The following is a 24,375-nucleotide window of genomic DNA, read 5'->3' as shown; positions in this document are numbered from 1 at the left end:
CCTCCCTCTGGCATTATCCAGCTGTCCTATAATGGTCTGGTGGTTAGTTTGCCGTATTAAGCCACAAGGCAGAACTGTTCTCATACATCTTTGAAGTTCATAATTGCACCAAGCACATTGCCTGACATAAGTCAAATCCCAGTAAGTGCTTTATGAAAGAACTATGGGTGTAACACATTTGTTATGTCCTTACTGCCTCCAGCTGGTATCATTAGCATAAAAGTTGTGTATCTGCATTTCGTTTTCTCTATGTGTAACTCCTTTTAATTGTGGTGTATATGAAATGATCTCAAGAGCTAGATGAAATCAATCACAAACTTACAAAAGTAGAGCATTTCCAATGGAGAGGTTTCATAAACACAGTAGATAATGTGAAAAGAGTTAAAAATTGAAGGATTACTTCTGATAAAAATGATTTTTAATTGAAAGAGTCCAAGCTGGGTAATTTGGCAAAGATACAATCACATCCTCACAGTGAATTTATTCTCACAGTCACTTTCTTATCAGCAATTTCATTATCATGGAGGTGAAACTTGTATATTTTGTTTGTTGGAGGCAGACTTTATCAATATGAAAGAGCTTAAAAACTCCATGAAGGATCTAAAGCTGCTTTACAAAGTCTGATCTCTAGTTGACATGACAGTTAGTCAGAAAGATGACTTGGCAAGTCTGTTCAGGGGCTACCAGAAGCCAAATTTTGCGTGATTAGAAAAATCACACAGATGAGAGACAAAGGGAAGGGTTCATTAACATAATAAAGATAATTTAGAGAAGACAGGAGAACAAAAACCCCTTTTGATTTTTTTCTCCTTTACAGAATACCAACATTTTCAGCGAACACTTCATCACACCTAATAAAAACATCAGAATTGCAAATATGTGACTCTGAGAAAAACTGTACAGTATTACACAGACAATATACACATATATACATATGCATGTGCACACATACATATACACACATATATTTTTATACATATATATATAAACTAGGAAAAATAATGTTTTGTATTAATGTAAAAATCTAATATTTATTCCTTACCTGAACCTGAGAAATTGTCTAAAGACCCGTCTGCTGTTGTTGAAACTATTTCACTGCTGCTCATTGGCTCTGTTTTAACTACAAAAATAAATAACATATATCACATACCCAATTAATAGTTATTTGTAAAGGCACAGTAGAGAAGATATAACATTCAAAACAGTTATAAGAAAATCATTTAAAAATCAACCTTTTCATATTTGAATATAAATCAGATTAATATTCCTAATAGAGTATTTTTTAAAGAAATTCACATTGTTTTTCTTCCTAAGGAAACAATCTATTGTGACAAATTACCTTTTAAAGGAAACACTTTAAACTAAAAGTAGTTCAATTCACTGCTGTCTTACAGGTTTTCTAAATTGCTTACTAAAATAAACAACTTATGTCTCAAAATTTACATAATGTGGATGTGAAATTATTTCCTTGTGTTTGTAGTCATTTGGCCAAATAGAGTCAAAAGGATAGAACAGAAAGACTTGAAGAAGTGGGAAATAACACCAGCTTTCATGATGCTCAAGGACAGGTGCACACACACACACACACACACACACACTTTCTCAGTTACCCAGCATGGCTGGAAAACAGAGTGCTCACTTTAATGGATTATAATACCTAGCTGTACACTTAGTACCAAAACCACACTAAATATAAATGAAGCAGAAATAAAATTTTCCATTTAAAAATAATGATAGCAGACAGTTTGTGGAAAACATAACCTTTGGTAAAGTCCCTTGGATCTGTAAACTAAAAACATTTATATTTATGCTATAGGTTCTACAAAGCAAATCCACTCCACTGATATAGTGATGGGATTATTGCTCCCCTACAGATAAGCCAGAGCACCTCAGAACCCTTTTTCCCCTAGTTTTAGCTTTTCTAAAATAAAAAAAATAACATCATTGTTTTTCCTAAAAACTGCTACTGGAGTGCTATCACTGGAATTTGCCTAGCCTACTTTGAGGAAGTCATACATCCCTATTAACAGGTTTTCAAGAAGAGCATAATAATATTTTAGAGGCTACCTAAAAATCACTAACATGATCCCAAAATGAAGACCCTAACGACAGAATACTCGCGGCAGCTTCTCTCACTATGTAAACACATTCCGGAATGGGAGGGGATGATGGAGAAATTGCAGCTCTTCCTTCTCTCAACATTGCCAATCTGTTATGAGCATCTGACAAAGACAAATTCACCCTCTTGTGCCTTCAATCTTTTACTAGTGCATAATGAGTAGTTCTAAAATACACATTATAAATAGTTGCAGCAGATGGTCACTTTCAAAAAATTATTTAGACTGTCTCTAAACTAAATTGAAAAAATAAAACCAGTGAGTCCAAAGGGAATCACTTCAACTGATTGTTTTAATGTAGACCAAACAATCGTGTAACTAAAGTTTTCAATTTTCCACCAGTTGTTTTGGATTAGAAGTCTTTAGTTGATGCTAATAAATTCTGATATTAACCTGTATTTCCCTCCTCTCTTCACACCTCCAGGAAACCTAACGATTTTGTTCTTCATAACCACTGGCCACAGATTTAGGAAGGCAGGGACATCACTGCTGGTGCCTAGTTTCCTGCTGAGTTACCCACAGCCTTATCTTACCTCTTTAAAAAGAGCTCACATAATGCCCTGTACATATTAAGCAATAGTTCCATTTCACTCTGTACTTGACAGATGACCACGGGATCTGACTCAGTATCAAGTACCCAGAAACAGATCAGAATTAGGTCCATGAGGAATGGGTCCTACAAAGTCCCTACTATGTATCACATGCTTTGTAGACATTCTGATTAAGCCCTATAAACAATTCTACAAGTAGGTCTCAGAACACAACTCACAAACTGACTAGTTAAGTACTGTCTTCTTGTTTAACATGCAAAAACTGAAATCAGAGGCGTTAGGAAATTGCCCAAAGTCACAAAGTAAGTGGCAGAAATGGGATTTCATGGTGGGTATTTTTTATTCCAAGGCTTGAAATACTGACGGTAAGTGGCACTTCCCGATAATTAGAGCTACCTGACAGCAGAACAAGACAACTGAGGCACTGCCACATATTGTGGACACAGCAGGAAGCAAAACCCCTGCAGTCCTTGTCTTCCCAGAGTGTTAATGCTTCCAGGCTACTGAACTCGCTGGAAGACCTCAAGGGGAAGGTCCATGCCCACCTGTCTATCTAGGGAGGATGCTGAAGAAGAAATCTGTGGTGTGAGATGTTAGCCCAGATGACTTCTAAGTCTTTGCCAAATCTAAGGTCTAGGATTCTGTAGATTAGACTATAAAATTCAGGAAAGCTTGACTATGCCAAACCACTCCTACTCCTGTACCCCCAAGACCTGCTCCAGCTATTCTCCATGATTACCTTAATCAAGTACAGCTTTCACTCCCAAGAGGCACATTCAATTGTACTTGAAATGCCATTAAAATTAGGCAATAAGAATAGGAAGGAAAAGAGGAGGATACTTTTTCTTTTAGGCCCCAAGCCCATTGCTATTTGCCATTGTTGAAATATACTCATCTATACACTAAAGACTCCCTTTTCCTGATGAACCCGATTTTTTTTAAAAGGCTCACTGTTAAATAGAAGAGGCAGTACATAAAGTAACTATCAGGATATTCGTGATGTTATCAGGTACTGTAATTGAATCTGGGATCACCAGCCACCTGATGCTAAAGAGACTGGTAATTTATTGTGATGGAAAATAGTTTCTGAATGAAAGCCAAATAAACAGAGACCACTTCTGGCTTTGTGGTTGCCGAGCACATACCCACCAGAAAGTTAAAAAGAATAATCTATGGCCACCAAAACTTCAGCCAGCCTCACCAGCGCCATGACATTTATAAATATGTCACAGAGCATCTTTCCAAAGCTTTGAATTTAAAAACACAACATACTGATTTTTTTTTAAGTTTGAGCAATTTAAAATGCTGTCACATCTAAGAAGAATGATCCCATCTAAGCTACCTATCTGAAAAGAAAAATCTATGAGTGACCTGTTCTCCTCTAAATAATGGTAGGATTCTTTTATTTCTACCATACTTCTTCCTTCACTGTATGACTTCAGCAACTTTTATTCTCTTTTGCCCCCAACTCAAGAGTCTGTCTTTTTTCTACCACTCCAAATTTCCAATCTTCCACCTGACACTTAAGGACCTACTCGTCCTTTAAAAATATTCAGAAATTCTCCTTCACCCCTTTAATCTCCCTGATGCCTTCAACAGCTTCACCTAACCATGCACTTTAGCCTGAGTTATACTGAGCAATTTGCTATCTTTCAGAGGTGCCACACACTTCCATCTATCAATGCCTTTGAGCTTTGGTTTTGGAGGCAAATAATCCAGTTACCTGCTATAAGACTTTGTAAAAGTTACATGATCTCTTCAAGCTTAATTATCTCATATCAAAAGTAATATCTCATTTAAAAATTTTAATAGTAATATCTATCTATCTATCTATACACAGACACAGAATGGAATACTACTCAGCCATAAAACAAACAAAATCTTTCCATTTGTGACAACATGGATAGATCTTGAGGGTATTATGCCAAGCAAAACAAGTCAGAAGAGAAAGACAAATACCATACAATTTCACTTATACGTAGAATCTACAAAACAAAACAAACGAACAAACAAAGCAAAACTCATAAAGAGAATGGGTACTCATAGATACAAGAACAGACTGGTAGTTGCCAGAGAAGTGTTGGGGGTAGGCGAAATGGGTAAAGGGGGTCAAGAGGTACAAACTTCCACTTATATACAAGCCATGGGGATGTAATGTACAACATGGGGACTATACTCAATAATATCGTATTGCACTTTTGAAAGTTGCTAGAAGAGTGCACCTTGAAAGTCCTCACCCCAGAAAAAGAAAATATCTATATTACAGGAATGCAACAAAGATCCATAAACATGCATGTGAAGTACCTGGTAAGAAGGAAATGAAACTATATCATCATCATGAGTAATAACAGTATTATATAACTGCTACACTGAATGCCTTTCTCCGTGCAGTAGTACCAGGGAGCAATAGGAAATAGTTAAAATACACAATGAATGAATGAATGAATCAATAAAGGAAGGAATAAAGAGTTAAAAGCACCAGCTTTGGAATTATCAGTTGAAGTTCAATCTAGTTTTGCTATTAACAGAACCTGGAAAAACTACTCAACTTCTGTGTGCCTCAGCTTCCTCCTCTGTAAGTGGGGATACCATACTCATGAAAAGATTAAAAAAGATAAATGTTTATAAATCACTTAGCACTGTGCTAGGTCCAGAGGCCATGCTTTTATACTTACTCTATCATTAGAGTGTCTTTATTAAAGTGATTATGAGAAATCAAAGTGATTTCTTCTGGGACACAATCTGCTACAAACTTCACATTAAAGTACAGCGTACCCATGGAAAAGTAAATTAGAAGAATCTAAAGCTAAGTGACTTGTCTAAGATCAACCATGAGGACATTGCCTCAGGACAGCCAAAATCAAATCAAGGTAACCTGGATGTAACTCAAGAAGGCAGGACTAAGTCATGATTATATTAAGAAAACGTATCCCTCTGTCATTACAATTAGTGCATACTCTTTCTGAAGAAACAGGCTAGCAGGAGGATGGTGAATATGGCGATTGTGATACAGGATTCCAGAAGAAAATGTGGGCATTTCTCTCCAGCACTGTTTAGTGGCCCATGAAAAAGAGAACCGTGTCTTTGTTCACCATAAATTTAAGTTGAGATGGATCTATCAGATCACTGGAGCTATAAAGATCATCCGACTGACTCATCACACCGTGATTCCTCACTCATCAACCAACTTCTGGTTATAATCTGAATGTTGCAGTCACATAATCTCCAGGAAGATGCCAGGCTCATCAGAGGAGATAAGTACCCAGTCCATTTGATTAGTTATATTCCTCACTATAAATTAAAAGGCCAGTTAAAGCAAGTTCTCCCCGAGGACAGCTCTGCCTGCTGGACTGGGAGCCAGCCTCTGTGCTAAGAATTTGCCCAGGATTGCAGCAAAGGCACCAGCCTGGGTGAGCCATAGGTCCTCCCCAAGTAGTATCTAAGCTCCTCTTATAACTTTTCTTCCAATTGTGATAGTACAGCTTGCTTTTGTTTGGAACATGCTTGGTCTTCCCTTCTATTTTGTTTCCGACTTTAAAAACTCTGTTCACCATCCCTCTACTACTCTTTATGATTCCTTGTTCACTTCTATTTCAGTGAGATTTACTTTTACTCCACTTTGGTAATTAAATACTTCAGCTACACCACTTTCTAGAACTGCAGTACCTCTAAAGAACTCCACCTTTTACCTTTTTCACTTGCTCACTTCTGCTGGAGCAGTGGAAGCTGCATTAAATTTTTCCATGATCTTTCTGCAACATTTCCCATTTTCCCACTGGTGAATCTCAATGGTGGTTTCCTTTCCTTTAGCAGGGTTTAAATTTTACACCTTTATTCTTGGTGCCACACCCATCCCTTCTTTGCAACAATGTTCCAACATTTGATTATTTGGTCTCAACATCTTCAATCATTCCATCTCAAGGGGCTACTTCCCTTCTACCTCCACTAATTTTAAAAACAGGCAGCAGCACTATTTACAAGAGTCAAGACATGGAAGCAACATAAATGTCCATCAACAGAGGAGTGGGTAAAGACAATGTGGTACATATATAATGGAATATTACTGACCCATAAAAAAGAACAAAATAATGCCATTTACAGCAACATGGATGGACCTAAAGATTGTCATACTGAGAGATGTCAGAGAAAGTCAAATATCATATGATATTGCTTATATGTGGAATCTAAAAATATGGTACAAATGAACTTATTTACAAAACAGAAATAGAGTCACAGATATAGAAAACAAACATGGTTACGGGGGAAAGTGGGGAGAAGGATAAATTGGGAGACTGGGATCGACATATACACACTACTATGTATAAAACTGATAACTAATAAGGACCTACTGTATAGCACCAGGAACTCTGCTCAATACTCTGTAACAACCTATATCGGAAAAGAATCTAAAAAAGAGTGGATATATGTATATGTATAACTGATTCATTTTGCTGTGCACCTGAAACTAACACATTTTAAATCAACTATATTCCAATAAAAATGTTTAAAAAAGAAAGGAAAACCAAAATCCAAAAGTAGGTAAATAAATAAATAACAGGCAGGTTCTCTCCTAATTAAAAAAAAAACAATCTTCTCTCAACCATGATCTACATCTCTCCCCTCTTTCACCACTAAATTTTCTGAAAATTTGCTTTCAAATCCTTAATATCTACTCTCTTTAATCCTCTGCATCATCCCTGTATAGCTACTATTTTACTAAAATGATTTTTTTAATCGCCTAAGTCAAACTTTTCTCCATCCTGATTTTCCTTAATTCTTCCGTAGAGTGGGCCTTCCTCAGACACTTTTCTCAACATTGACCAATAAAACACAGCAATGTTTCCCTTTTTTTCCTTATATATGTCTTCTTCTCTGCATCATCTTCCTTTGCCTACTTGGTGGTTCTATAAATTCTACCTCCTCCTTATCTATCTAAATTTTCCCTCACAATCATGTCTTTCCTTACCATAGTTTTAAAAAAATCTCCTTGATGTGAACACTTTCAAATCTCTATTCATGAGCACAACTTTTTCATGGGGACCAATCCTCACATCCCAATTATGCAGTGCCCTTGCCTGGGTCAAGGTCAAATCAACCTGCTCAAATGCAAACTCCTCATCCTATCCCTTTGTAATGGTCATGCCACCTAGACCAAATGTTTCCTGTTCACCCTGATCCCTCCCAGCAACTCTTTCCTCACACTCCACTGCCAAGTCTATCATTTCTACCATTCTAATCTTTCACAACCACTTTTCCCCCTACTTTCACAGCCATTAGCCTAATTACCTTATACCTCTTTTCTTGGGAAAGCCGACCAATTGGGCTTTCAGTCTCTACTTTATTTTGAGCAGAAACTATCTTTCCCTAGACTAGATTTGAGCAAGTCACTCCCACCGCTGAGGTCTTAAGCAGACTCTCCGTTTTCTCCTGAATTAAGTTATTATTCCTTTATCGTATTCTTAAGGCCTTCTATATTCTAAGACCAAGCTTTTTAATTTTCATTTTTTTGCTCTCCTTGCCATTTCTTCCATACGCACTTTAAATCTGTATAACTAGTAACTTACAAGAATATAAGTATTACAAAATACAAAGTCACATCTAATTGTCCTAACTTTCCTATGTGTCACTTATTATCTCCATTTTATAGACAAAGATCCACACGTCCTTAAATAAAGTCAACATTTAAACCAAAATGTTTTACCAAATGTTTAATGCTTCCTCAAATTCACAGTATGGCTAGTGCCTTTCCTTCTGACATGAAATGTTCTACAAATTTCCACCTAACTAAATCCTTCAAGATGCAACCAAAGTCCCACCTGCTTTGTGAAGTCTTGTCTGATCTTACTACTCAGAGGTGATCCTTCTTTTCCTTGAGCCACTAAATCAGAGTTTGTACCTCGTTTAGAACACATATCCTACTCTACCTCATTTTACATTTCAGTCTTATCCATTTCAATATATTATAAATTTCTTCACGATAGGAACTCCAGCTTTTTATATCCCTACAGAACTTATTAGCACAATGCTTGACACATAGCTGGAACTCAATATTCACTGAAGGAATAGATGAAGGTAAAAACGTACACGTGACTTTAAAATGTAGATTATAACTGACTTCATACCACCAGGCACATTGTGTAGGGCAATTAAACATACTGTGTATGATCAAACAGATTACATTTTATTCCTCCCAAATTATCACTCCGTCAATTTATGTGCAGGTTCTTATAAAGCTTCTCACTTACAGGACACATGTCTCTTATGTTATTTTGGACAAAGTAGTTTTTGGAGGAGATACATTCACATAAAGGAATATCAATCATTGGAATTTTTGTATGTTTATAGAGAACCCTTCCTGAAGCAGTAAAAAGAGGGGTAAACAAGTCACACAGATTTAATAATAATTTGTGGGGCCTGATCAGTCAAAGGCAAATATTAGATATTGTAAGTAAGCCTTTAAACAGCCCTTTAAAGAGCTACACTTGAGGACACAGTGGGGGAAGGGGAAGCTAGGACAAAGTGAGAGAATAGCATTGACATATATACACTACCAAATGTAAAACTGATGGCTAATGGGAAGCTGCTGCATAGCACAGGGAGATCAACTCAATGCTTGGTGATGACCTAAGGTAGGATAGGGAGGGTGGGAGGGATACTCAAGAGGGAGGGGATGTGGGGATATATGTATAAATACAGATGATTCACTTTGTTGTACAGCAGAAATTAACACAACATTGTAAAGCAATTATACTCCAATAAAGATCTGAAGAAAAAAAAGAGAGCTACACCACATATGATTATGCTATACAGATAAGAACCTATATGACAAGAGAAAAGTAGAACCATCATAATGTTAAGTTATAGTTTGGATTCAATGATAGTGTCACTCACAAATTTAATGACTTTTCTTTCTCAAGTCATGAGGCAGAAGTAGAAATCTACTTTCTTTTTTAAATGTGTCAAAAAGTGGCATCAAGGGATACCAAAGACATATGTGAAGAGAATGAATCAATTATTACATGAAATATGAAAGTGGAAGATAGACAAATTCCTAATATATTTTATATATCTTACTTTAGACATATAATTGAATTAATAAATTAAAGATTATATACAGCCATTCAACTATTTCTTCTTTATCTAAAAGTGTATTTATCCATCTTTGGTTAATACCCATTTGGAAAATGAGGTATCCCTTTATGTTTAGATTGGCTCTATAATCTGGAATATGATTATTATTCCTCTAAAAATTTAAAGGTGTTCTCTTTCTCTTAGAAGAGAATAGAAAACTATTAACTCTTCAAAATAGCAATGCAACCTTATGAAAAACAAATTAACATACACAGGCTAAACTTCAATTTAAGGGTATACATAGCCAACAAGAAATGTTACTCAAAACCCATTCTTCACAAGAAGTGTAGCATATAAGTACTGCACAATGATTTATGTAGGGGTCTAGACTAGTTGACTTTTTTTGGTAAAAGAAATGATATTTGTTAAATGATGACTGCTCCGTTGAAATGTCTCTTGTAATTCCACTTTCTTTTTTTTTTTTTTTTTCCAGGTCTCATTCTTGCCACACAAGCTTGGGTTCCTAATACATGAAATCTGGGCAGATCACATGAGCCTCCATTCTGCTGTACATTTCTCCCTCAAACTAACCTACCCTTGAAATTGCTGTCAGATTCATACCTAAAACACTTGCACCATATCAACCCCTTGCTCAAAATATTCAACGGCTTCTCTACTGGCTCCAGGATGAAATCCAAATTCCTTAGCCTAGTATTCAGGGTCCTCCACAGCTTGGCTCCAGATGATCCTTCCAAACTTATCTACTATCAGTTCCTCCTTCAGCTCAACTGGTCTCCTCCCAGTCTCCAAACTATCCTACCTTTGTTCATACTGGTCCCTCATTTAGAATGCATTCCATCCCTTCTCAACCTATTCAAATTCTACCCATTTTCCAAACACTCAGCTCAGATTCCATCTCCTTCTTGAAGCCTGGCCAGACCTCAGCAAGCTGAAGAGCTCTTTTCTCTGAACTCTGAGAGCACTTTTGTTTGGATCAGTGGCTTCTAACCTTCTTGAGAATGAAGCCCTCTTTCTAACACCAAAATATTCAGAATGCAGATGATAGCCTATTTTTAAACTGTTGATTGAGAAAGTGCCGACTGACAAAAAAACCTACTGTGAATTTTCAGACAAGAAAATGTGTATTTTCGTAAATGTAACAGGACGTCCATAGGTGAAAGAGAGTCAAAGATTTATGTGGCCTGTTAATTACCTCATTCTTCAGACAAAGCTCTTCACACAGAATTTGCTGACTTTCAGTACTAGCTCTGCAACTCTTGGGGATCTCTAAGCCACAGACTGAAAATCCTTGCCTTTATAATTTAATTGACATAACATGGCCTTTTAGTTTTTACCAAATTTTTAAAAAAGTCTTATCTCCCCCAACCAGACTGTGAGTTTTTTAAGACAGAGGTAGTGTCACATACTTCATTGTATATGTGCTAGAATCTGGCAGAGTTCTTTGTACACAGTGGAAACTAAATAAATGTTGCCTTCCTAGGACACTTAAAGCATCTGAGGTTCACTTTTTTCACCAATATTTTATTATAAAAATTTTCATACATACAGAAAAGTTCAAAGCATTATATAGTGAACAGCCAGAAACCTACCACCAGGATTCCATTATTAACATTTTACTCTATTTACTATTCCACATCTATTCCTCATAAAACCATCTTATTCTACACACATTAAAAACAAGCTGCAGACATAATACAGTTCCCCAAAACTAGAGTTTATATCATTAACTAGAGTTCATATTATTAACCGGAGTTCATATTGTTTATGGTTCTTTTTTCTTTTAAGTAAAATATATACAATGAAACACACAAATCTTAAATGTGCTATTTGATGACTTTTAACAGATACCTACATTTAGATGTCAAAGTGGGATCTAAACATTTTTAGTGTGTTATAAGAATAGAAACATGGCACAACAGTCTGAAAAGGTTGCTCCAATTTTAAGAATTGAGCTAGCAATATAACAGTCTCACTTTATGGCATAGGCAATATTTATGTAGACTTTTCACGTGGAAGAGTAATCACCTTAAAAATAGCTTATGTTTATTGAGCATTTACTACATGCGAGGCATTGTGCTAAGCACCTTACAAGCAATAGCTTATTTGCTTCTCATGGCAACTTCATGAGATATTTATTGTAATTGTCACATTTGAAAGATGAGGAAACTGCAACTTAAAGATATTTAAAAACTAGCCTAAGGTCACACAATTAGGTTTCAAATTTCTTTGATTACCTTACCTTTTATGAAACCACTGAAAAATCAAACACTGTCCAATTAGGGTTTTATCATCCCTAATCATTCCTCTGATGGAGATCTGAATAATCAGTGAAGGGCACAGCAATAGGAAAGTCCCAGAAGAGCAGGGCATTGAACAAATTTGTATGTTGCAAATTAGTGGATGGTAAAATAAACTAGTGTATGAAGATTGGAAGCAGATGAGCTGGCTGGGGTTCAGATCCTCAATCATATCAATCTGCAAAAATGGTTTACTTGCCTAAAATGTAATCAATCTACCAAATTTACATCTCAGATCATACCCTTTCCCCATTCTTCACCAATTCACAGGAGCACTCCACAAAGGCTATTAGGAGATGTGAGGATCTCAAAGGGTAAGGAAATGTCCTCTCTTTCCAGGGAAACACTGCAGTAGCCAGTCCCAGTGGCAGTGGGTACGTTTATTTAAAAATATATAATGTATTATTTTTTAATATTGAATAGCTACTATTCTTTGAGCATGTAGTAGATGGCAGTGACTATGCTTAGTATTTTAGGTCTCTCCCTGCCTTTAAAGAACCTTGAGCCTCTACTAGGTGAAATATACCCAGTGATAAAGGTGCAACCCCCATTTTACAGTGGGGAAAGCAGAGGCGCAGAGATCATATATAATAATAACAACAACAAAAACAGCCAATGGATATTACATACGTCCTTGGAGTCAGACTGTTCTAAGTGCTTTACCAACTATCCTCGCACCCCTATAGGTAGGTACCATTATTCTCTTCATTTTACAGATCAGGAAGCAGAGAGATGGCAGTTCAGCAATTATTTAGTATTATACTCACTAACTAGCTTTAGAGCCTTCCCCCAACTGCCTGCTCTGCTGTCCCTCAAAACCCACATGAGAGTTACATACTTAGTAAATAGGTAAACTGAGATTTTTCAAGCCCAAGTTAGTCTGATTGCAAAATCAATCCTCTCACCATCATGCAATACCACTATGCTATATTTTTAATGTTATTCCTTCTCTGCTCTCCTTATGGCAAGTATCAGATAGAAATTTGTGCCGAAATAAAAATAAATACATAAGTACATGATTTCAGATAAAAAATGCCCTCATAACTTCTCACCTGGAGTCTTTTCTCCTCACCTACCACCTGTTGAAGAGAGTTTTAAAATACTACCTAAGTGTATTTCTAAGACACAGACTCAATCACATCACTCTCCTGTTTGCAAGCTTCAGGTCATGCAGCTCCTTCAGGATTGAATCCAAACTCCTGAACCTGGCACATAAGGCCATTCATCCTACACTTGGGTGACTGTCTTAGCGGCAGCTCTGTGCAGTCTGCCCATGTCTCTTACCACACACACACACACAACACACACACACACACAGCCCCCAGGATCAGGCATGGCTTGCTACAGCTGAATAATCCATGGCCTCCCTTCCTGGTTTAGCATCCAGTGTTCTTAGTACCTCTCCTTCAAGACTCAGTTTAAGCGTTACCAGTGTACAGAAACCATCCTCAGTCACCTCAGTCACGATTAGGCGTCCCTCCTCTCTGGAGAATACAGCCCTGTGCATCAAGTATGGTGGTCATCTCATTATTTGTCTGCAAATCACAGTAGACCATGAACTCCTCCTTGGCAAGAATGGTATCTGGTAAATTTCTAGACACAATCACTTAATAACTATTTCTTGAATTAACAAGGAAATGGTGGTTATATAGTATGATATATATTCTTATATATATATTCTTTTCATTGCAGTGTGTATATATCCTTGTCCTGTAATTCTTCCCCACCTCAAAAATGCTGACCTCCAATCATGACTCCTTATCATCTATGTAAGGATACTAAACCGAAGTGTGCTAACTGCTTGACCTTTTTATCATTCAGCTGTTTCTTGGACTATGTGAAAGTTGATTCATCACTGCTAAATACTACTAAGTCCAAGTTGAAGTTTCCATTTATGAAACAGTTAATTAGTACATATCAAATGCAAGTCAGTTACTGTGGGACAAATTCAAACTCAGCAGCAATGCTGACTTCAGATGTGCTCTGGATGGACAGCCTACAGCTACTGTAGGAACTGGTCTGTGAAATCATTATTTTCAAAAATTTGCAAAATGGGCTTTAGCTACTTATCGAATCTGTTAATGTGCTGTAAATAAAATTAGTGAGTCTCTTCTCTTGGAATCATTCACCTGCATTATTTACTTGGTAACATGCAATAACAAATACTTGTTGACTGTTTAATCACTGCCAAGCCTCCTGCCAGCTGCTAAGGACACAATAGTGAACAGACCTATCCTTGCCTTTAGGGACCCTTGAGTCTCTACTAAGTGAAATACACATATAAATGTATAGAGCTGTAGTTCCTTCATTGGGTAATAATCTTAGATAAGGTCACATGAGAACTTCTTAAGGCAGGTTAAGTATTTCAGTAAGCACTAAGTGTTTAGACTATTGGGAAGCTCCCCTCCCCCACTGCTTTTTTTTGAGTGTAAAGGATGCAGGCTTTAAAATCAGCCTGACATGCCTTTGAATCTCTTTTCCAACACAGATAATATGCTGTGTAAGCACAGAGTAGTCACAAACTCTTTAAAACTAGGTGCAAAAAAGTTACTCTTTTTTGAGGATAAAATAAAATAAGGTAGGTGGAGGGAATGAAAGACATGCTCAAAAATAGATAGTAAGAACTCAGTCTATTCTGCTCAGGGTCCTTATTTTGCTAAAAAAGTATTCTTCCCACACAAAATTCCCCTTATCAGAAATAGATGCAGTGATCAAACAGGGAAATATTTTAGATTTTGATTTAGATTAATTTTATGAAAGAAAAAAATGTCTCTGATGTGTATTACAAGGAGTACTTTAACATAACGTCCTTGGAATGAGTCTGGTAGAGTTCGCCCACCTTTTGAAGTGTAATGGGATATTGGAGGCATGAAATAGAACTGAAAAACCTGCAAAACCAGCAAACTACCTTGTACATAATTATAGTAAGCCTTTAGTTATAAACTACCTAGGCATCCTAAAACTTAACATAAATCCTCGATTACCTTCTCAAAATTTATGTTCTCTTTTAGTAAAGGCAATATTTAGCAGTCTTTGAGGACAGCAATGTGACAGATGACTTTTTCCTACCCAAAGTGAAAATGGAAAAATAGGAAATTTGCAATTATGTGTATATTCTTTCCATTATATTTTAAGTTTGGAGGCAAAACGAAGAGAGTGAATTATTCTTGGACCTTACTCTAACTACGCAAGGTGAGAATAAGCACTTGGCGCGCGCACACACACACACACAAATTTATCTACATACTGGTCACCCCAAAACATCCCTGGCCATCCTAAGAAATTAGGAATTACTTCAAGCAGGGAATCCATGACCAAAAGGATAAGGACTGGCCTAAACAGTAGCAGTCACTAAAGGTTTGCACATCTCTCTGGAGGAAACCGTAAGTTTCTCCTAGAGATCGGAGGTCCTTAGGGAGATATATGTATTTCTGTCTCAATGAAAGTTCTGGGCCAGCTAGGAAAGAGGTGTCCCCAAACTGTAATTCTCTGAACTATTACGTATTAGGAGTAGACGAAAACTGTCTATATCGAGTCTTTAGTTGACCAAGAAGCCTTGCCCTCTAGAAACTCTGAGCTTAGTTTCAGGCAGTACTGGAGTTCCTGTTTTTACTATGAAAGATACAGTTCGTGATATATAATTGGCTAGAGTATGCTTGCCAACCTGCAAGCCCTACACATGCCATCCCTTTATTCCTCCCACTTGACCTCTTCTACTCCCTGTCATTCTCTCTCGCCTGTTCCTAGAATGCGGCATGCATATTCCCAACTCCCGGCTTTGCTAACTGCTCTTCCTATGAAGCCCCCAACAAATGCCCTTTAAGCTTCTTCTTTGGGTTTTACTTGATTATTATAACCTGGTTCTCAAAGTCAAGAGAAATGTGACCAAATTTATCACCCACTTCAAAATATTTTCTGAGGCCGAAAAGACTTAATTCTGAGCAGTAGCAAAACTGCAACCACTTTTAAAATTTCACAGTAATACTGCTTCAATCCAAATGTGCATATAATAATGACTATTATAATGAAAAGCAGAGATGACTTCCCATCTCTGTTTGATCCCAGAGAGACTTAACATAGACAGACGGCTGGTGGAATTATAATTAAGTCTAAAGCTTTCAAAACTAGTAAGACAATCCCCTAGAAGTTAACCTATTGATGCAATATGCTATGTGCTCACGACACGAGGAAGAAACCTCACACACTTACTCACAAAAGAACTTAAAAACCAGGGTATAACTACCCTGGGGAGTTGTCCTTATAATAAAGTCCTTTTGCCTTTGCCATTGGTCCTTTTACAGCTCTGCTGTTTGCGAGAGAATAGTGTCCTCCAGTCATGAAGACAGTGGAAGTACCAATGTTTAATATGAAGGTATTAGAAAAGGTATTGGCAGGCAATTCCCTATTGGGCCAGTGGTTATGACTGCGATTTCACTGCCAAGGGCCTGGGTTCGATCCCTGGTCAGGGAAATAAGATCTCACAAGCTGCAAGGCATGGCCAAAAAAAGAAAAAAAAAGTATTGACAGATAGTGGAATCACGTATTATCTCCCTAGAGTGATAAAGTGATTTGAAAACCCAGGCTCTGGACTCAAACAGAACTTAATTCAAATACCAAGTCAGATACCAGTGGTACCAGTTACAAACAACGTGTCTTTCAACTTGGCATTTAACCTGCCAAGACTCAGTTATCTTGTACGTAAAATAATAATGATACTCTAGAAGGGGCTATTATTTACATATGGTCTAGAAATTCATAGAGCACTTAGTAAGTTCCCAGTGCGTTATAAGGTTTACTTATCACCCTCACAGCAAGCCTGATGTAAGACCTGCTATTATCCCCACTACACAGATGAGGAGACTGAGCCATGTAGAAGCTAATGTGTCTGAGCTCACACCGCCAGCAAAAGCGACTGGGATTCAAACCCAGTGTCTTAACCACTATGTTGGCAATCTCCAAGGATTTTCTAAAGACTAATGAAATGAATCATAGAGAATGGTCAGCTTGGCGACTAATAATAAATTATTCATAAAAGTTAGCATTATTATTAACTAGCAACAGGCACGTGAAAATTATCATACGCCATATACACAAATATTAAAACTTAAATTTTTTTTATCATCCTTTCATGGCTTTTGCTAAAGAACAATTTAAAAGAGGCCAATTCTGTGGCTACAGCCAAACTCTAAAAACGTCACTTGGAAACTCCTTTACTCACAATGTCCCTTCATCTCCCAGAAATGAAATCATGTGCAGAATGTAAACAACAATAAAATTAGATTACTATTTTTTCTATTGACAACAGAATATTTGACCACAAATATATAAATATAGCTTTTAAAATGTAGCCTCCAACCATAATTTTATACACATTCACTCCAGTTTACACATTTCCCATAAATAAGATTTCTCAAAAATCTAGTTGGATATATTTTATGAGATTAAAATTACAGCCAGAAAAACAAATTCAAGATATTGATAATTTGTTTGCATTCTAAGCTTTGAAGAAATGATAAAGCAACTTTCAAATAACTTCTGATAATAGAAATTTGTAAAATTGAATTATCATCCTAAAATATGCAATACACAATTAAATCAATCTTAAAATGCAGAAAATTTAGCCACCTAATTCAAGATTGTATCTCTTATCATCTAGGAAATCTGATACACCAATTCAAAATTACTATTTGAATTACCATCAGAATTCCTGAAACCCTATTTGTAGTGAAGATTCTAATTGCATCTGGTTTTACGTCACTTCAAGGCAAATTCCTCTGCTTTAAGACAAGCTTAGTCTCTTCTTAAGTTTGCATCTAAATTTGCAATGGAGAAAACTCAGAATGAGAGCTTTTAGTTTTGCTTGCTCACACCTCTTTTTTGCCCTTCCCACTCTTCACTCCCAGACAACCAAAAATAAACACTCACACTAGCAATATATGAACTGACCAATCTTAGGCTCCCATGGACTTTCAAGACAACCAGAGAAAACAAAGGTGGAAAGAATCACTGCTTTGCAAACAAGGCCTTAATTAGGTACATAAATAAAAATCCTTTTACTGTTAAAACCCTGAGTCTTTCTGAAGAAATGTTTCCCAATTACTTCTCACACTTACACAGCACAAACATCAACACGCAGCCTCTACCAAAGACAGGCCTGAACACCTACACATTGGAAATCCTCTCAGATCAGATGCTCATATTTATAAATAGAAGCATCACCACCAGAGAGCCTATGTCTTAAAAATTATGCTTTAATAACCTAATAAGAAATTTCTCTTCCCTTCTGTCCCAGAAGACCAAAAGACTAGAAAAAACAGTTAAAAGAAAAGCCACCACTGATGTTTCCATAACCATTCCATCAGTCTCTCCATGTCAAGTTTTAATTGTTGAGTAGTAATCTAAAATATTTATTAACTCATCTGGAAACATATCACTTCTAACAGTGCTTTTTCTGAATGCAAGTCAAGCTTTCATTTATGCTATTTTCTATTTTTGCCTCTTTATGTTTTCTGTTTCAAAGATTTATAAACTGGGTGAAACCCACAGTTCACTGCAACAGTAACGATTCACAGAGAGGTTGGAATAGAATATACAAACAAGAAGAGTTGAAACTTCTGAAATCTGAAACATTCAAACAACGAATCTCATTAAAGAACATTTCAGCTAGGCAGTAAAAAAAAAAAGCACAATGTTTGAGGCTGTAGCTCAGTGTCTGTCTTTATCCCTTAGATGAACCATGAAAATAGGCACTAGCCTGTGAGGACAGAACCTACAAACACTGAGTTATGATAATTTGGCCGCAGACTTAAGAAGAAACTTAATATTCTCTGCCTCTCCACTCCATTCCCTTCTTGTTTGTTCTTCAGATGAAGTTATGGTTTTTGATATAGGAGATTTTCATGTTTTCTTAGCCTCATGATAGGAACAAGTGGTTGCAGGAAATAAAAAATGGCTCTGATGAGAGAAGACAACTTATCTAAGTAGAGGCAGGTCCAACAACTGTGTAAACTCACTGGAAGTTTTGCTGACCTAATTAAGGAGACTCATTGCAATCGGGCTGCAATAAAACCACTTAAATATCCATCATGGCATAGATAGCTAGAAATACTTGTTATGGACTTAGAGGAGGTGATTGATATTTCAAACACTCTTTGAAAAGTTAAGGGATTTCTTATTTTTTTTTTCATTCCTCTAATTCATTAGTAAATACTGCTGGTTTCAAAATAAATAAGATTTCAAAGAAGGAATAGGAAAATCTATAATGATTCTATTCCAGGAGAGCTTGCCAGGCACTATGAATTCATTGATTTTAAGCTTAACTCCTCTAGTGGTGACTGAGAGGAAAGACACAAGTGCCTTATGGAACATGTAAGTAGCAAGATAAATTGATTCACAAACTTAATAATATCCCAGAACTTTCTGATATAGTTTGTATCCTAACAGGCATGTAACATAGATGGTGAAGAAAGTTTGGGTCCATGTTTTCAAACTGTGCACTAAAATAAAACGGAACGCCCCTGTTGATTGAATAAAATTTCATGTATTCTTTGGATAATTTATACTGATATCTTCTCACTTCACCTGCTAACTACCATAACCCTTGCAAAGTACACCAGTGAAGAATGCCTGAAAACAGAGCGAGATGACTGACTGGGTACTTGTCTGAAATAGGTCTAAAAAATCCATTTCTAAGCCATAAGATAACTAAGAGGTTTTTTTTAGGATAGAAATAATTTCTGGGACTTCCCTGGTGGTGCAGTGGTTAAGAATCTGCCTGCCAACGCAGGGGACACGGGTTCGATCCCTGGTCAGGGAAGATTTCACACGCCGCGGAGCAACTAAGCCCGTGCACCACAATTACTGAGCCCACGTGCCACAACTACTGAAGCCCATGCACCTAGAGCTCCTGCTCCACAACAAGAGAAGCCACCGCAATGAGAAGTCCACGCATGGCAACTAGAGAAAGCCTACATGCAGCAACGACGACCCAACACAGCCAAAAAAAAAAAAAAAAGAAACAGTATGGTGCCATTCTAGTCTCAAGAGATAACTTAGTTAAGACAAATGGAAGGAATAAGATGAAAAGTTGCTCAATAAAGTTTAAAAAGAAAAGAAACAATTTCTAAGTATTTCCCAAATTGATGGTTCAGCAGATTACTGTTATCTGAAATATTTTCTTATTTTGGATTTATTTTAGTTATGCAAAAATCTGATCAATTACATATTCCTGAATACGAACATGATATCAAGCTATGAAATGTAAATATTCAGAAATATTATCATTTCACATGCCCTTAAAAAGCAAACCACGCATCATTCACACAAAGCCATCCAAGGGGGCAGTCTCCAACACATACTCTGCTTCAATATTGCCTGGTTCTTATTTTGTAGGAGACCATTTGCCAGTAAAGCAACGACAAAATGAAAACATTTTACCCCATTTCGTTTCTTCCTATACAAGAAAATAACTCCCATAATTTCATAATTACGCCTACCAATATGTATTGGTCTATTCTATTAAGCAAAACAATTTAACATCCTTAAGTCTTCTTTATGTTTAAGTTAGTTTAAATGATTGTCTGCTTTGGACTTCCCAGTGATGAGAATGGCTGTTAAAGGTTTCCACCTCTGGTCCCCTGATGCTGCTCTCAGCAGCCACCCTGCACGCTGACACTGGCGTGGGGCCTGCCGGTCCAGGGCCCTGCAGTGGTCTTTTCCACACTGCAGCAGTTGCCGTTCTCACACCTGAAGCCAAATTCCAATGGAGAGAAAAAAAGGACTGCTGGTTTTTATTTTATTTGCTCTATAAAATCTACTTAAATGCTAGAATGACTTTCCTATACATAATTGAAATTTCTCTTTGATTGCCTATCGAAATGGGCAGAAAAGAGTTTCACATGTAAAGGAACCTTTTTCAGAGATTTTTTTTTTCTTTGCTATGTCAGCAAAGTTTCTACTTTTGACAGGGACCATTTTCCATCAAGGAAAGTATTTACTCAAAAAGGAAAATACAGACTACTTACATGTAAAAACAATCACTGTTGCTATAAAAGTTCTCTCCTATCAGAAACAACTGATTTTATATGGTATCTACTACCAGAAATGTCATATCATTATTAGTTTTAGAAGGCTTCCCTCACACGTACTGGAATACTGCAAACAATTTTATGGCATTTGGGGTTCTTTTTGTTTTATTTTTAAGAACTATGATAAAAGATTATCATGGTGATTGAGAAATGATGGTTAAGGGTTTTGTTTATGGATGGAATTCTAATGTATATAATTCATTGAACTTCTAGTGAAACTTATGTTCTAAGTTCATCAAGATCCTAAGGCTCAGTAGGGAATAAATAGGCAAAAATAATCTGCGAAGAAGGAATTTTTCAATAGGTTAAAGTAGAAATAAATACAATGCAATATGTAACATGCCTTCTATGAAGTTTTAAAAATATGCATAGTACCTAAATAAATGTGTACTACAGCTAACGATACATACAAATAGCTTTACCTGTTTAGGCTTAGCTATATATGGACTAAAGTAGGTATTTCTATTTACATAAAATTTACATAAATATTCACATGTATTAATTCCACAAAAATCATTGTAACAGTGCTATGTTTGAAGTATATACTTAATCTTTAAGAAAGTAAATAAATTTCATGTGATCTTCCAAGTAAAGTCCTATACTTGTAGACAATAAGTATTTTTTACTTCTTTATATTTCAATGGCCAAAGCCACAAGAACATTAGGCACACAAATTATTTTATTCATATTTAGAGACAATCCAGTCCGATGTTGCATTGAAACAAATTTGGTTATATTTTGTAACAAAGGGAAAGTAAAGGAAATAATTCCAAATTTTCATGGCTCATAGAGCAAAACAACTGCAAATTGATACTGTAGAAAATGATCAACGTGAAGAAAAAAACACACTCAAAGCTTAAATATGTCATGCACACATACACATGTATACACACATATGCATCTATGCAAAATAAAACCATTCTGTGTAATAACAACCTAGGAACGTGCAGCCCCTAAGTAAGGGTGAATACTGATTCAGAAGTCAAATTACCTAAACTAGAAATAGAACAGTGGTTTCATGGATTTGACAACTGAAATCACAACCACCTAGTAACACAGTGTACACTAATGAAGAAACAAGGTACAAAGTAAACAGTGAGAAGGCAGACACTCACCTTCGGTGCCATTGGGAGTCATGGAATTACTATTTATATGAGAGTTATCGAGTTTGGGGGATTCACTACTACCACTCAGACGGCTATGCGGGCTGGTTAGATCCTGCATTTCCATAGACCTAAAGACAAGAAGCCTTCTGTTTGACAGATGTACCAAATTCATAACCCCACTATTTAATGCGCTAACGACTTGACACCTTCTTTGAAACACATTCGCACAAAAGTCCCATTGCATCTATTTTCTTCGACTCAAAATAGTTCGTCTTACATTTTCACTTCAGCCATCCTTTCATAATGTAACGTATACTATTAAAAGATGTCACTGGCCTTACCTATCCAGCCAAACGTTAGTATAGAGTTTTTTTTTTAATCTCTTTTTCTCTCCGTTGATAGCTCATCAAGTCCCAAGATCTAATGAGTCAATTCCATGTATTTTTATTATCAAAGAAAACAGGTTATCGTGCTTTTCTTTTTAGATGGGAAAAAAAAACCCAAGGCATTTCTAAAAGACGAAAGTGTAAAATTGAAAAAAAAAATCACTTTTCTATGGAATCTCTTTCATCTAATAAATTAGCATTAGGTACTCCCTTATAATTTACCGCCCAATTGTAATTTAATGGGTCTCCAAACCAAATAAAACACTTGAAGCCTATAGTCCAGTGACAGGGAATGAGATAGCCCTGATGCATGTGTTTACTCTGGCAAACTGCTTAATTGTTCCTCTGTTTCCCTTGAAACAAATGCAGCATTAAAACATTCTGATGTCGGCTCACTTGTTTGCTTTGTGGATTACGTACAGCCTGCCCAAGTGAGGAGGGATCAGGCCAGCATACAGTGAGTCCCAGGAACATGAGCATTCAGAATACCTCAGCTGTCACCTACGCAGGGAAATAAGAACAATGCCACTTCCCTGCTCAAATTGGGCATCTTTACAACACAAAACATCGAAATCCCCCCTGAAAGTTCTTGGACTCAGCAGTTACATATGCTCTACAGGGTAGAGAAACCGCGACTCATGTTCACACTTTCAGAACCATCCATTTCTATTTCACCTTTTCTTAATGAAGAGGAGAGCATTCGTTTAAAGTGACTAAAAACACACCTAAATGCTGTTCTGTTTTCTGACAGTCGAGTGTTTGAAAGTCTAAGGCCCATTCACTTTATTTTAAACTTTGTATTCTTGTTAAAAAAAAAAAAAAAAGGAGGGGGGTTAATATTACATGTATGAAGCTAAGACTGTCTTTCCTCACCCCCACCAGGCCAATAAAAGCTACAGTCATTTTAATTTGGAGGTTGCACTTAAACTGACTGCAAACCTCAGTTTTTAAAACAGCTTAACATGAACCATTTTACTTTTAAAATGAGTTTTGACTTCCCCAAGTCTTCTGGATTCAAATGAGAAATGGCTTAAAATCCATTTTTTTCTCCCCTAACTCTCATGACACATTCACAGTTTTCCTAACCCCAGAAACTAGAGCCCCTAATCATTTTCAAACCCAGGCTCCTCTTCCCTTTCTACATACTTAACATTTTTTTTTCACAAGCACACACACACACACAAATTGTTAAGTAATTTCCAACCAAGGCTATTAATAGAAATAATTAAGACATACTAGACAAAAATAGACAGGGGGTCACAGAAAGGTAATCTCCCCAAATGTGAAATATCAACGATATCCTTACCTGCAACTTGAGGAAACAGCAACATCTGAACTGGTTTGAGATGTTTGCACCTGTGATCAGGGGTAAAAAAATTAGAAGCTGTTGTTACTCTGCTTCAGTGTCAGCTCTTAATTACACAGAGCACATGGCTGAGGACCACAACGCTCTCTTTTAAGCAAAAGAGAAAAAGGAGGATACTGCAGCCGTGAAAGGCATATTGTCTTTAAGTTGAGGTCTCCACTGTTGTTTCCTCCTCCAGGTCTACCCTCCTCCTCCCCTTGTTGGGGGGTGAAGGGGGGGGCGAAGCAGCCAAATGACGGGATAGTGATTCATCACTGGCCTATGACAGCTGCAAACGGGATTACCCCTCCCCCAATCAACATGCAAAGCAGCCTTACCCAGGCAGCTTGGTAAAGGTGCTTGGAAAAAAAATAGCTATCAGCAAAATGAGTGTG

At 36.8% G+C, this 24,375-nt stretch overlaps 1 protein-coding gene across 1 annotated transcript in view; it reads right to left on the bottom strand.

The window, feature by feature from the left end:
• EYA1 (EYA transcriptional coactivator and phosphatase 1) overlaps positions 1 to 23,985 on the bottom strand; it is a 160,556-nt gene extending 136,571 nt beyond the window's left edge. The window contains exons 1-3 of the mRNA XM_057735357.1: positions 23,942 to 23,985; positions 22,259 to 22,377; positions 1,043 to 1,120 (exon numbers count right to left, since the gene is read on the bottom strand). Coding sequence (XP_057591340.1) covers positions 1,043 to 1,120; positions 22,259 to 22,373 — 193 coding nt within the window. The 5' untranslated portion in view covers positions 22,374 to 22,377; positions 23,942 to 23,985. The remainder of the gene's footprint in view (positions 1 to 1,042; positions 1,121 to 22,258; positions 22,378 to 23,941) is intronic.
• Positions 23,986 to 24,375: the final 390 nt, after the last annotated feature.

This window comes from Hippopotamus amphibius, chromosome 5, assembly GCF_030028045.1.
Source record: "Hippopotamus amphibius kiboko isolate mHipAmp2 chromosome 5, mHipAmp2.hap2, whole genome shotgun sequence".
NCBI lineage: Eukaryota > Metazoa > Chordata > Mammalia > Artiodactyla > Hippopotamidae > Hippopotamus > Hippopotamus amphibius.
Note: the sequence above shows the minus strand (reverse complement) of the source record. Positions and strands in the feature narration are given on the sequence as shown.